General features: G+C 40.4%; 1 protein-coding gene across 3 annotated transcripts in view; it reads left to right on the plus strand.

Annotated features, from left to right (window-relative positions):
- LOC117339174 (cilia- and flagella-associated protein 99-like) overlaps positions 1-16,315 on the plus strand; it is a 30,677-nt gene that overhangs the window by 12,141 nt on the left and 2,221 nt on the right. For all 3 annotated transcript variants that reach the window (XM_033900613.1, XM_033900616.1, XM_033900615.1), the window contains 9 exons: positions 983-1,071; positions 1,812-2,016; positions 2,888-2,946; positions 4,777-4,859; positions 5,122-5,174; positions 5,528-5,668; positions 5,945-6,028; positions 12,960-13,039; positions 15,294-15,471. In XM_033900613.1, coding sequence (XP_033756504.1) covers positions 983-1,071; positions 1,812-2,016; positions 2,888-2,946; positions 4,777-4,859; positions 5,122-5,174; positions 5,528-5,668; positions 5,945-6,028; positions 12,960-13,039; positions 15,294-15,471 — 972 coding nt within the window. The remainder of the gene's footprint in view (positions 1-982; positions 1,072-1,811; positions 2,017-2,887; positions 2,947-4,776; positions 4,860-5,121; positions 5,175-5,527; positions 5,669-5,944; positions 6,029-12,959; positions 13,040-15,293; positions 15,472-16,315) is intronic.

Consider the following 16,315-nt stretch of genomic DNA (forward strand, 5'->3'; position numbering starts at 1 on the left):
TGATAGCTATATACTTGATGTGGTCTCTGAAGACAGGTGTTGTCCTAGATATGTGGTCTCTGAAGACAGATGTCACCCTAGATATGTGGCCTCTGTAGACAGGTGTCACCCTAGATATGTTGTCTCTGCAGACAGGTGTCATCCTAGATATGTTGTCTCTGTAGACAGGTGTCACCCTAGATATGTTGTCTCTGTAGACAGGTGTCATCCTAGATATGTTGTCTCTGTAGACAGGTGTCACCCTAGATATGAGGTCTCTGTAGACAGGTGTCACCCTAGATATGTGGTCTCTAGACAGGTGTCACCCTAGATATGTTGTCTCTGTAAACAGGTGTCACCCTAGATATGTTGTCTCTGTAGACAGGTGTCACCCTAGATATGTGGTCTCTAGACATGTGTCACCCTAGATATGTGGTTTCTGTAGACAAGTGTCACCCTAGATATGTTGTCTCTGTAAACAGGTGTCACCCTAGATATGTTGTCTCTGAAGACAGGTGTCACCCTAGATATGTTGTCTCTGTAGACAGGTGTTGCCCGAAATATGTGGTCTCTAGACAGGTGTCACCCTAGATATGTGGTCTCTGTAGACATGTGTTGTTCTATGATATGTGGTCTCTGTAGAAAGGTGGTTTTTGACAGATGTTTTAGTGTGTTGACAAGTTAAGATTTGTATTCTCGCTAGACAAGTGGTCTCTCAAGACAATTGTTCTTTTAAGACAATTGTTCTTTTAAGACAGGTGTTCTTTCTTAATAATTGGTCTCTGAACAGTTCTGTATAGACTGGTGGTTCATCTGCAGAGGTATAATGTGGTATCTTACATAAAGGTTTAATCAGGGCTCTATTTTAAGTATAGTGTAGAGTATTACGACCTGTAATATCGATTAAAACTATTCCTGTATTAAAGGTCCAAGTATAATGAGATGTAGGTAGTCAATAGTGTAACACTGTACCAATAGAATAAAGTGGTTATTTTTGTTACAGAGTAAAGAAGTTCCATTTAAGATGAACACCACTGCTATACTGAGGGAAGGACACCTGTATTCACAGAGAGAGGAAAAGGAGGTCAAAAGGTAACCTATTATAATCTTCTCATTTTTGTTATAAGAAGATAGCTTGAAAGTTGGTACTGTGCAAAAATGTGTAAGAAATTATCCTGACATTGTGGAAAATGTACTGATGCAGTGTTTTAAACATGAAAATTTCCACATTGCAGACTAGAATAAAAAGAATTGTACTTTATTTACGGTCAGAATGTAAAAGAAGTGATCACTTTGCAGGGATCATTTTGGAGGGGGCCATGGGGCTATTGGCCCACAATTTTTCTGAATGACCCACATGATTCAGAAAAATTCTTTAAATTTCTATAAATGGCCCATAAATTATATTACAGATGGTGCTTTTTCTTGAAAATACCCATCCATTTGGTAACCCAGAATGATCTCTGACTTTGTGCATCTGTCCATGTGTACAAGATATTGGACAGCTCTATATCTCTTGAACCTCAGGATAAATAGTTCACACCACACCATCACTCCATCAAATGATACACCTGATTAGATTTTGGTGGTCATTAGTCAAGGTTAAAGTTCGCACATGACCACTTTCAAAATAAAAGCTTGTGTACAAGATGTCTGATGAAACCCTGGACAGATTAAGTTCATATTCACACCATAACTTCACTTAGTATAGAGAATGGTTAGCCTGTCATCAGAGCACACCATATTGCTGTTATGTAACTGGGAAATGTTTCATTGAGGGTATGGTTTTGGCATCCTACACAAAGTAAACTGAACTGATTTCCTTGTTTCAGGTTAGAAAACTTGGAAGCTGGGGCCAAGGATAAGAGTGAATTCGAAAAGTGGCAAAACAAAATGAAAACCCAGGATCTTGAACAAGAATTGGCAGCCATTGAGCGGCGTCGACTGGAAGGTAAACTGAGTCATGAGGAGGCAATTTTGGCACGACAGAATCTCATCCGGTCTAACAAACAGAAAGTCCTCAACCACAGAGAGCAGGTGAGAATTTAGGCAAATAATTTCAGTGATCAATCTATGATTTAAATGGTCTATGATTTCAGTGATCAATCTATGATTTAAATGGTCTATGATTTCAGTGATCAATCTATGATTTAAATGGTCTATGATTTCAGTGATCAATCTATGATTTAAATGGTCTATGATTTCAGTGATCAATCTATGATTTAAATGGTCTATGATTTCAGTGATCAATCTATGATTTAAATGGTCTATGATTTCAGTGATCAATTTATGATTTAAATGGTCTATGATTTCAGTGATCAATCTATGATTTAAATGGTGTATAATTTCAGTGCTCTATTACTTCAGTGATCTATGATTTAAGTGATCTTTGATTTCAATGATTTCAGTGATCTTTGATTTCAATGATTTCAGTGATCTATGATTTAAATGATCTAAGATTTCAGTGATCTATTATTTCAGTGATCTACAATTTAATCTGCCAAAGAAACAATACTGCCGTTGATTGGATATGAGAAAAAGTTTTCAAACAAAATATAATTGTATTTCCAGTAGTTGTCATGATGGACTTATATTGAAGTTGATGTGTAGTGATGCTGTAAGATAACTCTACATTAAATTTTAATTTGTTAAATTTCTTTAAAAAAATTTGGAATTTTTCAGAATACTTTTATCTTGAAAAGTCGTAGGAATAGTTTCCTTATTGTTGTAATATGGACTCAACATTGATTTGTGATGTAGGTTTTAGTGTGGTTTCTTAATACAAGTGCTCTTTTAAAGAGGTGTTCATTCAAGGAGATTTCATTGTACATTAATATTCCATCATTAACTTAACGACATTTATTATCATATGACAATGTATATACTGAATTCTCTATTTCCTCCACAGACAAAGAAAATGTTTGATGAATTCCTCCAACAGAAGTTTAGGGAGGAAGAGGAAATGAGGTAATATATGTAAATGTATCTCTGAGGAAGGTAATTAGGAAGGTGGGAAACTTAATGGTTACTGCTAGAGGAAAATATATATACAAATGTGTCTCTGAGGATGGTAATTAGGAGGTGGGAAACTTAATGGTTACTGTCAGAGGAAAATATATACAAATGTGTCTCTGAGGATGGTAATTAGGAAGTGGGAAACTTAATGGTTACTGTCAGAGGTAATATATACAAATGTATCTCTGAGGATGGTAATTAGGAAGGTGGGAAACTTAATGGTTACTGTCAGAGGTAATATATACAAATGTGTCTCTGAGGTTGGTAATTAGGAAGTGGGAAACTTAATGGTTACTGTCAGAGGAAAATATATACAAATGTATCTCTGAGGACGGTAATTAGGAAGGTGGGAAACTTAATGGTTACTGTCAGAGGAAAATATATACAAATGTATCTCTGAGGACGGTAATTAGGAAGGTGGGAAACTTAATGGTTACTGTCAGAGGAAACTTAATGGTTACTGTCAGAGGAAAATGTATACAAATGTATCTCTGAGGATGGTAATTAGAAAGGTGGGAAACTTAATGGTTACTGTCAGAGGAGAATATATACAAATGTATCTCTGAGGATGGTAATTAGGAAGTGGGAAACTTAATGGTTACTGTCAGAGGTAATATATACAAATGTATCTCTGAGGAAGGTAATTAGAAAGGTGGGAAACTTAATGGTTACTGTCAGAGGAAAATATATACAAATGTATCTCTGAGGATGGTAATTAGGAAGGTGGGAAACTTAATGGTTACTGTCAGAGGAAAATATATACAAATGTGTCTCTGAGGATGGTAATTAGGAAGTGGGAAACTTAATGGTTACTGTCAGAGGTAATATATACAAATGTATCTCTGAGGAAGGTAATTAGAATGGTGGGAAACTTAATGGTTACTGTCAGAGGAAACTTAATGGTTACTGTCAGAGGAAAATGTATACAAATGTATCTCTGAGGATGGTAATTAGGAAGGTGGGAAACTTAATGGTTACTGTCAGAGGAAAATATATACAAATGTATCTCTGAGGAAGGTAATTAGGAAGGTGGGAAACTTAATGGTTACTGTCAGAGGAAAATATATACAAATGTATCTCTGAGGATGGTAATTAGGAAGTGGGAAACTTAATGGTTACTGTCAGAGGAAAATATATGTAAATGTATCTCTGAGGATGGTAATTAGGAAGTGGTAAACTTAATGGTTACTGTCAGAGGAAAATATATACAAATGTATCTCTGAGGACGGTAATTAGGAAGGTGGGAAACTTAATGGTTACTGTCAGAGGAAAATATATACAAATGTATCTCTGAGGATGGTAATTAGGAAGTGGGAAACTTAATGGTTACTGTCAGAGGTAATATATACAAATGTATCTCTGAGGAAGGTAATTAGAAAGGTGGGAAACTTAATGGTTACTGTCAGAGGTAATATATACAAATGTATCTCTGAGGATGGTAATTAGGAAGGTGGGAAACTTAATGGTTACTGTCAGAGGAAAATATATACAAATGTATCTCTGAGGATGATAATTAGGAAGGTGGGAAACTTAATGGTTACTGAGAATAAATTAAAAATTTTCTTAATATATGGACATAGTTAAAGCTTTTTTTAAATTTAAATTTTAACTTTAAAGTTTGAATAATGAAGCCTTGATCCTATTGAACAATTGAATTTTGTGGAAAATAAAAATGATTCTGTTCAATAAAAATATGCTCTGTTCTTTCTGCTACCTCTTACTTAAAAACAAATAGCACAATCCTTAAAGAAACACAAAATTTTGACATTTACCCACATGTAGAATATTGGTGGAGCAAACGATGCAGGGTCACAAAAATGCCAAAGATGCCACGAAAAAAATCCAGGACATCAAGCGGAAAATTGGTAAGTACTCCGCAAGTTGTGACAACAGACTTTATTTCTTTGGTGTTATAGTTTGACGTTCTCGCCATCCTGGTACGAACACTCCATTTATTTCCTTACATTGTATATCTGCCACATAACATATTCTTCTTCCATGTCTTCTTTATAGATGCTATGGATTAGAATGTTCAGAAGAAACCTTTTTTTCCCCAAAATCATGATTATATCTTCTATATATATACGATCACAACTCATGATGTACAACCTGTGTTTTATTTTTTAGTTCAGGACGTAAACGAGGAGAGTCGTGAACTGATGAGGCAGGCTGTTGAGGAGGTAAGTATTGTTCATCATGTTGATATCTCTTCACCAAACGATTACTTTATATCAAATCATGGCTGTGTGTATCATTCTCCCTGCCCATCTGTCAGTCTGTCCATCACACTTTAAGTTTGTGTCACGATCTGTTTTTTAGTCAATAGATGTTTTTTGAGACTTATGTTTTTCCTTGTGGGTCTTTATATGAAATATTTATACATGTATTTAAATCATCATGCATTTGAAGTTTGAAGTCACCATTTGCCATTCATTAATAAGACCTGTAAAGATAGATTTGAAGAGCACCCTGCAGGTCTATGAGTGATATTTCCAGTCTCCAGATTTTACCATATGAACATTTGTAATTCCAGGCGGAAGTTGAGATGCGGAGAAGGATGGAGTTAATTCACCAGATCCGTGCCATGGAGGCCGTTCCAATCATCCGACAAAAGTTTGTTGACCTCACTGCAACCTCTGGCCATGGACTGCTCAGTGAAATGTCAATCGCAGAAGTATGTACTTGACCTATCAGATAAAATGTACTGTACTGAATAGATAAAGAATAATCCTATTATTGCTGTCTGTGCATCAGATATAAAGAAATGATAGATGAATTTATTTTTCCACTGGCAACAAATATTGTGTTTAAAAAAGGAATAGACATATAGAACAGGAAACATAACTATTGCTATAGATACTCCAACAGTGAGAAAATAACTGGCATCAAAATCATCAAAAAATGAAATTCCCTGATAATAAATGTAATGGTCAACTCTTTGATTTCACAGCTGCGTGAACGCATGTGTCTACTGAGAACAGCGGAGGAGGAATTAGAGGAACAAAGGAGAGACAACATACTGTCCACAAAACAGGTATAGAGTTCTGGTCTTACTACAGGTTATACTGGTCACAAAACAGGTATAGAGCTCTGGTCTTACTACAGGTTATACTGACCACAAAACAGGTATAGAGATCTGGTCTTACTACAGGTTATACTGGTCACAAAACAGGTATAGAGGTCTGGTCTTACTACAGGTTATACTGGCCACAAAACAGGTATAGAGATCTGGTCTTACTACAGGTTATACTGGCCACAAAACAGGTATAGAGATCTGGTCTTACTACAGGTTATACTGGTCACAAAACAGGTATAGAGATCTGGTCTTACTACAGGTTATACTGGTCACAAAACAGGTATAGAGGTCTGGTCTTACTATAGGTTATACTGGTCACAAAACAGGTATAGAGCTCTGGTCTTACTACAGGTTATACTGGCCACAAAACAGGTATAGAGATCTGGTCTTACTACAGGTTATACTGGCCACAAAACAGGTATAGAGATCTGGTCTTACTACAGGTTATACTGGTCACAAAACAGGTATAGAGATCTGGTCTTACTACAGGTTATACTGGTCACAAAACAGGTATAGAGATCTGGTCTTACTACAGGTTATACTGGTCACAAAACAGGTATAGAGGTCTGGTCTTACTATAGGTTATACTGGTCACAAAACAGGTATAGAGCTCTGGTCTTACTACAGGTTATACTGACCACAAAACAGGTATAGAGGTCTGGTCTTACTACAGGTTATACTGGTCACAAAACAGGTATAGAGATCTGGTCTTACTACAGTTTATACTGGTCACAAAACAGGTATAGAGCTCTGGTCTTACTACAGGTTATACTGGTCACAAAACAGGTATAGAGCTCTGGTCTTACTACAGGTTATACTGGTCACAAAACAGGTATAGAGCTCTGGTCTTACTACAGGTTATACTGGTCACAAAACAGGTATAGAGATCTGGTCTTACTACAGGTTATACTGACCACAAAACAGGTATAGAGCTCTGGTCTTACTACAGGTTATACTGGTCACAAAACAGGTATAGAGCTCTGGTCTTACTACAGGTTATACTGGTCACAAAACAGGTATAGAGCTCTGGTCTTACTACAGGTTATACTGGTCACAAAACAGGTATAGAGCTCTGGTCTTACTACAGGTTATACTGACCACAAAACAGGTATAGAGGTCTGGTCTTACTACAGGTTATACTGGTCACAAAACAGGTATAGAGCTCTGGTCTTACCACAGGTTATACTGGTCACAAAACAGGTATAGAGCTCTGGTCTTACTACAGGTTATACTGGTCACAAAACAGGTATAGAGCTCTGGTCATACTACAGGTTATACTGACCACAAAACAGGTATAGAGATCTGGTCTTACTACAGGTTATACTGGTCACAAAACAGGTATAGAGGTCTGGTCTTACCACAGGTTATACTGGTCACAAAACAGGTATAGAGCTCTGGTCTTACTACAGGTTATACTGGTCACAAAACAGGTATAGAGGTCTGGTCTTACTACAGGTTATACTGGTCACAAAACAGGTATAGAGCTCTGGTCTTACTACAGGTTATACTAGTCACAAAACAGGTATATAGCTCTGGTCTTACTATAGGTTATACTGGTCACAAAACAGGTATAGAGGTCTGGTCTTACTACAGGTTATACTGGTCACAAAACAGGTATAGAGGTCTGGTCACACTACAGGTTATACTGGTCACAAAACAGGTATACAGCTCTGGTCTTACTACAGGTTATACTGGTCACAAAACAGGTATAGAGGTCTGGTCTTACTACAGGTTATACTGGTCACAAAACAGGTATAGAGATCTGGTCTTACTACAGGTTATACTGGTCACAAAACAGGTATAGAGCTCTGGTCATACTACAGGTTATACTGGCCACAAAACAGGTATAGAGGTCTGGTCTTACTACAGGTTATACTGGTCACAAAACAGGTATAGAGCTCTGGTCTTACTACAGGTTATACTGGTCACAAAACAGGTATAGAGCTCTGGTCTTACTACAGGTTATACTGACCACAAAACAGGTATAGAGCTCTGGTCATACTACAGGTTATACTGGCCACAAAACAGGTATAGAGCTCTGGTCTTACCACAGGTTATACTGACCACAAAACAGGTATAGAGCTCTGGTCTTACTACAGGTTATACTGGTCACAAAACAGGTATAGAGCTCTGGTCTTACTACAGGTTATACTGACCACAAAACAGGTATAGAGGTCTGGTCTTACTACAGGTTATACTGGTCACAAAACAGGTATAGAGATCTGGACTTACTACAGGTTATACTGACCACAAAACAGGTATAGAGCTCTGGTCTTACTACAGGTTATACTGGTCACAAAACAGGTATAGAGCTCTGGTCTTACTACAGGTTATACTGACCACAAAACAGGTATAGAGATCTGGTCTTACTACAGGTTATACTGACCACAAAACAGGTATAGAGCTCTGGTCTTACTACAGGTTATACTGGTCACAAAACAGGTATAGAGCTCTGGTCTTACTACAGGTTATACTGACCACAAAACAGGTATAGAGCTCTGGTCTTACTACAGGTTATACTGGTCACAAAACAGGTATAGAGCTCTGGTCTTACTACAGGTTATACTGACCACAAAACAGGTATAGAGCTCTGGTCTTACTACAGGTTATACTGACCACAAAACAGGTATAGAGCTCTGGTCTTACTACAGGTTATACTGACCACAAAACAGGTATAGAGCTCTGGTCTTACTACAGGTTATACTGGTCACAAAACAGGTATAGAGCTCTGGTCTTACTACAGGTTATACTGACCACAAAACAGGTATAGAGCTCTGGTCTTACTACAGGTTATACTGACCACAAAACAGGTATAGAGATCTGGTCTTACTACAGGTTATACTGGTCACAAAACAGGTATAGAGCTCTGGTCTTACTACAGGTTATACTGACCACAAAACAGGTATAGAGGTCTGGTCTTACTACAGGTTATACTGGTCACAAAACAGGTATAGAGCTCTGGTCTTACTACAGGTTATACTGGTCACAAAACAGGTATAGAGCTCTGGTCTTACTACAGGTTATACTGACCACAAAACAGGTATAGAGATCTGGTCTTACCACAGGTTATACTGACCACAAATCAGGTATAGAGCTCTGGTCTTACTACAGGTTATACTGGTCACAAAACAGGTATAGAGCTCTGGTCTTACTACAGGTTATACTGGTCACAAAACAGGTATAGAGGTCTGGTCTTACTACAGGTTATACTGGTCACAAAACAGGCATAGAGCTCTGGTCTTACTACAGGTTATACTGACCACAAAACAGGTATAGAGCTCTGGTCTTACTACAGGTTATACTGGCCACAAAACAGATATAGAGCTCTGGTCTTACTACAGGTTATACTGGTCACAAAACAGGTATAGAGGTCTGGTCTTACTACAGGTTATACTGACCACAAAACAGGTATAGAGCTCTGGTCTTACTACAGGTTATACTGGCCACAAAACAGGTATAGAGCTCTGGTCTTACTACAGGTTATACTGGTCACAAAACAGGTATAGAGCTCTGGTCTTACTACAGGTTATACTGGTCACAAAACAGGTATAGAGGTTTGGTCTTACTACAGGTTATACTGGTCACAAAACAGGTATAGAGATCTGGTCTTACTACAGGTTATACTGACCACAAAACAGGTATAGAGCTCTGGTCTTACTACAGGTTATACTGACCACAAAACAGGTATAGAGCTCTGGTCTTACTACAGGTTATACTGACCACAAAACAGGTATAGAGGTCTGGTCTTACCACAGGTTATACTGGTCACAAAACAGGTATAGAGCTCTGGTCTTACTACAGGTTATACTGGTCACAAAACAGGTATAGAGCTCTGGTCTTACTACAGGTTATACTGGTCACAAAACAGGTATGGAGCTCTGGTCTTACTACAGGTTATACTGGTCACAAAACAGGTATAGAGCTCTGGTCTTACTACAGGTTATACTGGCCACAAAACAGGTATAGAGCTCTGGTCTTACTACAGGTTATACTGGTCACAAAACAGGTATAGAGCTCTGGTCTTACTACAGGTTGTACTGGCCACAAAACAGGTATAGAGCTCTGGTCTTACTACAGGTTATACTGGTCACAAAACAGGTATAGAGCTCTGGTCTTACTACAGGTTATACTGGCCACAAAACAGGTATATAGCTCTGGTCTTACTACAGGTTATACTGGTCACAAAACAGGTATAGAGCTCTGGTCTTACTACAGGTTATACTGGTCACAAAACAGGTATATAGCTCTGGTCTTACTACAGGTTATACTGGTCACAAAACAGGTATAGAGCTCTGGTCTTACTACAGGTTATACTGGTCACAAAACAGGTATAGAGCTCTGGTCTTACTACAGGTTATACTGACCACAAAACAGGTATAGAGCTCTGGTCTTACTACAGGTTATACTGGTCACAAAACAGGTATAGAGGTCTGGTCTTACTACAGGTTATACTGGCCACAAAACAGGTATAGAGATCTGGTCTTACTACAGGTTATACTGACCACAAAACAGGTATAGAGGTCTGGTCACACTACAGGTTATACTGACCACAAAACAGGTATAGAGCTCTGGTCTTACTACAGGTTATACTGGTCACAAAACAGGTATAGAGCTCTGGTCATACTACAGGTTATACTGGTCACAAAACAGGTATAGAGCTCTGGTCTTACCACAGGTTATACTGGTCACAAAACAGGTATATAGCTCTGGTCTTACTACAGGTTATACTGGTCACAAAACAGGTATAGAGCTCTGGTCACACTACAGATTATACTGGTCACAAAACAGGTATAGAGCTCTGGTCACACTACAGGTTATACTGGTCACAAAACAGGTATACAGCTCTGGTCTTACTACAGGTAATACTGGTCACAAAACAGGTATAGAGGTCTGGTCTTACTACAGGTTATACTGGTCACAAAACAGGTATAGAGCTCTGGTCTTACTACAGGTTATACTGGTCACAAAACAGGTATAGAGCTCTGGTCATACTACAGGTTATACTGGTCACAAAACAGGTATAGAGCTCTGGTCTTACTACAGGTTATACTGGTCACAAAACAGGTATAGATCTCTGGTCTTACTACAGGTTATACTGGTCACAAAACAGGTATAGAGCTCTGGTCTTACCACAGGTTATACTGGCCACAAAACAGATATAGAGCTCTGGTCTTACTACAGGTTATACTGGCCACAAAACAGGTATAGAGCTCTGGTCTTACTACAGGTTATACTGACCACAAAACAGGTATATAGCTCTGGTCTTACTACAGGTTATACTGGTCACAAAACAGGTATAGAGCTCTGGTCTTACCACAGGTTATACTGACCACAAAACAGGTATATAGCTCTGGTCTTACTACAGGTTATACTGGTCACAAAACAGGTATAGAGGTCTGGTCTTACTACAGGTTATACTGGTCACAAAACAGGTATAGAGGTCTGGTCTTACTACAGGTTATACTGGTCACAAAACAGGTATAGAGCTCTGGTCTTACTACAGGTTATACTGGTCACAAAACAGGTATAGAGCTCTGGTCTTACTACAGGTTATACTGGTCACAAAACAGGTATAGAGGTCTGGTCTTACTACAGGTTATACTGGTCACAAAACAGGTATAGAGATATGGTCTTACTACAGGTTATACTGGTCACAAAACAGGTATAGAGCTCTGGTCTTACTACAGGTTATACTGGTCACAAAACAGGTATATAGCTCTGGTCTTACTACAGGTTATACTGGTCACAAAACAGGTATAGAGCTCTGGTCTTACTACAGGTTATACTGACCACAAAACAGGTATAGAGATCTGGTCACACTACAGGTTATACTGGTCACAAAACAGGTATAGAGCTCTGGTCTTACTACAGGTTATACTGGTCACAAAACAGGTATAGAGCTCTGGTCTTACTACAGGTTATACTGACCACAAAACAGGTATAGAGATCTGGTCATACTACAGGTTATACTGGTCACAAAACAGGTATAGAGGTCTGGTCTTACTACAGGTTATACTGGTCACAAAACAGGTATAGAGCTCTGCTCTTACTACAGGTTATACTGACCACAAAACAGGTATAGAGCTCTGGTCTTACTACAGGTTATACTGGTCACAAAACAGGTATAGAGCTCTGGTCTTACTACAGGTTATACTGGTCACAAAACAGGTATAGAGCTCTGGTCTTACTACAGGTTATACTGGTCACAAAACAGGTATAGAGCTCTGGTCTTACTACAGGTTATACTGACCACAAAACAGGTATATAGCTCTGGTCTTACTACAGGTTATACTGACCACAAAACAGGTATAGAGGTCTGGTCTTACTACAGGTTATACTGACCACAAAACAGGTATAGAGCTCTGGTCTTACTACAGGTTATACTGACCACAAAACAGGTATAGAGCTCTGGTCTTACTACAGGTTATACTGGTCACAAAACAGGTATAGAGGTCTGGTCTTACCACAGGTTATACTGACCACAAAACAGGTATACAGCTCTGGTCTTACTACAGGTTATACTGGTCACAAAACAGGTATAGAACTCTGGTCATACTACAGGTTATACTGACCACAAAACAGGTATAGAGCTCTGGTCTTACTACAGGTTATACTGACCACAAAACAGGTATAGAACTCTGGTCTTACTACAGGTTATACATACCTGTCTACATTTAAACTTTCTACTGTCTGACTCTGATATTGATATTGACTATAATTGTGGTAAAACATCTATCTGATAGAGAGAAAATTACGTATCTTAAATAATGAAAAAATTAAAGAAGGAAAGTAACCTAATATAGCTCATAAAATGCTGTGGTTGTTTTTAGATATTACAAAGGGAGTAATCCAGTAGAGTTCATTCATTAAATGCAATATATCATTACAGGCTAAGGACCAGAAACTACTGGACACACTGGAGACCATATCACGTCACCGTCTAGAGCAGACGAAATCCGCAGCCATCAGGTAATAACCTGGTAATAGTAAAAAAGTCAATGTCACCTCCAATTATAATTTACAATGATCTTCATGTGGTGTTGGGATGAGTTAGTGCCAGAGATGGGTGGGTGGCATAGGCAGAAGGGTAGTTCTGGAGGTGGGAGGGTGGAGTTGGGAAGGGTAGCCCTGGAGGTGGGAGGGTGGAGTTGGGAAGGGTAGCCCTGGAGGTGGGAGGGTGGAGTTGGGAAGGGTAGCCCTGGAGGTGGGAGGGTGGAGTTGGGAAGGGTAGTTCTGGAGGTGGGAGGTTGGAGTTGGGGGAGGGTATTTCTGGAGGTGGGAGGGTGGAGTTGGGAAGGGTAGCCCTGGAGGTGGGAGGGTGGAGTTGGGAAGGGTAGCCCTGGAGGTGGGAGGGTGGAGTTGGGGGAGGTTAGCCCTGGAGGTGGGAGGGTAGGGTTGGGGGAGGTTAGCCCTGGAGGTGGGAGGGTAGGGTTGGGGGAGGTTAGCCCTGGAGGTGGGAGGGTGGAGTTGGGGGAGGGTAGCCCTGGAGGTGGGAGGGTGGAGTTGGGGGAGGTTAGCCCTGGAGGTGGGAGGGTAGGGTTGGGGGAGGGTAGCCCTGGAGGTGGGAGGGTGGAGTTGGGGGAGGGTAGCCCTGGAGGTGGGAGGGTGGAGTTGGGGGAGGGTAGCTCTGGAGGTGGGAGGGTGGAGTTGGGGGAGGGTAGCCCTGGAGGTGGGAGGGTGGAGTTGGGGGAGGGTAGTTCTGGAGGTGGGAGGGTAGGGTTGGGGAAGGGTAGCTCTGGAGGTGAGAGGATGGAGTTAGGGGAGGGTAGCCCTGGAGGTGGGAGGGTGGAGTTGGGGAAGGGTAGCCCTGGAGGTGGAAGGATGGAGTTGGGAAGGGTAGCCCTGGAGGTGGAAGGGTAGGGTTTTGGGAGGGTAGCTCTGGAGGTTGGAGGGTTGAGTTGGGGGAGGGTAGCTCTGGAGGTGGGATGGTGGAGTTGGGGAAGGGTAGCCCTGGAGATGGGAGGGTGGAGTTGGGGGAGGGTAGCTCTGGAGATGGAAAAGTGGAGTTATCAAAGGTTAGCCCTGGAGGTGGGAGGGTGGAGTTTGGGGAGGGTAGCCCTGGAGGTGGGAGGGTAGGGTTTTGGAAGGGTAGCTCTGGAGGTTGGAGGGTTGAGTTGGGGGAGGGTAGCTCTGGAGGTGGGATGGTGGAGTTGGGGAAGGGTAGCCCTGGAGATGGGAGGGTGGAGTTGGGGGAGGGTAGCTCTGGAGGTGGAAGGATGGAGTTGGGGAAGGGTAGCCCTGGAGGTGGAAGGTTGGAGTTGGGGAAGGGTAGCCCTGGAGGTGGGAGGGTGGAGTTGGGGAAGGGTAGCCCTGGAGGTGGAAGGATGGAGTTGGGGGAGGGTAGCCCTGGAGGTGGGAGGGTGGAGTTGGGGGAGGGTATTTCTGGAGGTGGAAGGGTGGATTTCGGGGAGGATATTTCGGAAGGTGGAAGGGTGGAGTTGGGGGAGGGTATTTCTGGAGGTTGGAGGGTAGGGTTGGAGGAAGGGTAAGTCTGGAGGTGGGAGGGTATTGTTGGATGGGAGGGTAGGGTTGGAGGAAGGGTAGGTCTGGAGGTTGGAGGGTGGTGTTGGGGGAGGGTAGCCCTGGAGGTGGGAGGGTAGGATTGGGGAGGGTAGCTCTGGAGATTGGAGGGTGGAGTTTGGGAAGGGTAGCTCTGGAGGTGGGAGGGTGGAGTTGTGGAAGTGTAGCTCTGGAGGTGGGAGGGTGGAGTTGGGGGAGGGTAGCTCTGGAGGTGGGAGGGTGGAGTTGGGGGAGGGTAGCTCTGGAGGTGTGAGGGTGGAGTTGGGGGAGGGTATTTCTGGAGGTTGGAGGGTATTGTTGGATGGGAGGGTAGGGTTTGAGAAAGGGTAGGTCTGGGTGGGAGGCTAGGGTTTGAGGAAGGGTACATCCAGTGATAGGAGAGATATGATAGTGTTGGTGGAGCTGAGGATATAAAGAATTAGCAATGTTGAGTAAACTCCATGTTTCACAGACAGTTCTATCAGATCCTCTTTTCAATATAGGACTTCATGAAATGTTTTAAATTGTTGTTGTTTATATCAAGGCTTTTATAATTCTTATAAAAAGATTTTCTATTAATGTTAAATTTTGTTTTGTTTTACTTTTTTTGACAAAATATTTTTTTTACACAAAAATTAATGATATTTTATGGTTTGATGTAGTCATTGTCATCTCTATTTAGATGTTTGTCTGTGTTCATTGAGTAAAATGTGTACCGTGACAGGTTTGAGAAGCGTAAGAAAGGAGAGCCAGGACCACTCCAGGTAAAGGATGATAAACTTACAGAATTGGAGCGGAAACTTGAGGAACGCAAAGCTACGAGGAAACGTGAACAACAGAGTGCAAAGATCACTGCTAGTCGAAGCGCTGCCAACCGCACACAGAACCTCATTAGTCAGAAGGTAGGTCATGAGACATTCCAACATCACAGGAAATTTGTCTCTGGCTTTCATAACTGGTGGTAACGCTTTTGATAATAATTTTCATGTAAACCAGGGTTTTCACTTCCTTCGATATTTGTGTATTTAGGGATGACAACACATATAAAACTGTGGATTTTAAAAATCTTTTCATGTAATTTCTTGGTTTCAGTCATATAAATTTAATATCCCTCAAATGGTCATACATTTTAGGTAAAAACTGGTATTACTCTTTGCTGCTTAGCTTGAGAATAGATCTGTTGGTATACTTTTATTATTAATAGTTTGATTAAAGGTCTAAATGTATATCTTCACTGTCAAAGTAACAGTGCCTGCATGGATTTTCTGTTCAAGATTACAAAATGATGATAATATGTTCACTCTATACAATCTACATTGGGTATTTTTTTTTTTTAATTTTGTCATTAATTGCTAGACTTTGTTTATTGAACTGAAGTAGTTTGGCTTCAGACACGATACATTAATTTGATGCCTTAAATATTTGTTTCTTTAAACGTTTACAAGATTTTTGTAAGTAATGTTTTTTGAGTAAATTTAGATCTACTCTGTAATTTATTTCAGAAAGACAATGAAAACAATAGAAAAACATCCTAGAATGTCATGATTTACACTATGTTAAAATCCTATAGCCCTACCTGTGTGTGTTAACAGTATTGGTTGATGCCAAGAATCTTAATGTATCTCTCTTCACACAGACCCAGTGTAGTCATCAACTCTTCTTTACATTCTAAAGTGAAATAGAAAATTGAAGAAAAGATAAACAAAATATATTTATTGTACAAAGTAAAACTTTTAAAGATATACC

The sequence above is a fragment of the Pecten maximus genome, chromosome 12, assembly GCF_902652985.1.
Source record: "Pecten maximus chromosome 12, xPecMax1.1, whole genome shotgun sequence".
NCBI classification, from domain to species: Eukaryota; Metazoa; Mollusca; class Bivalvia; order Pectinida; family Pectinidae; genus Pecten; species Pecten maximus.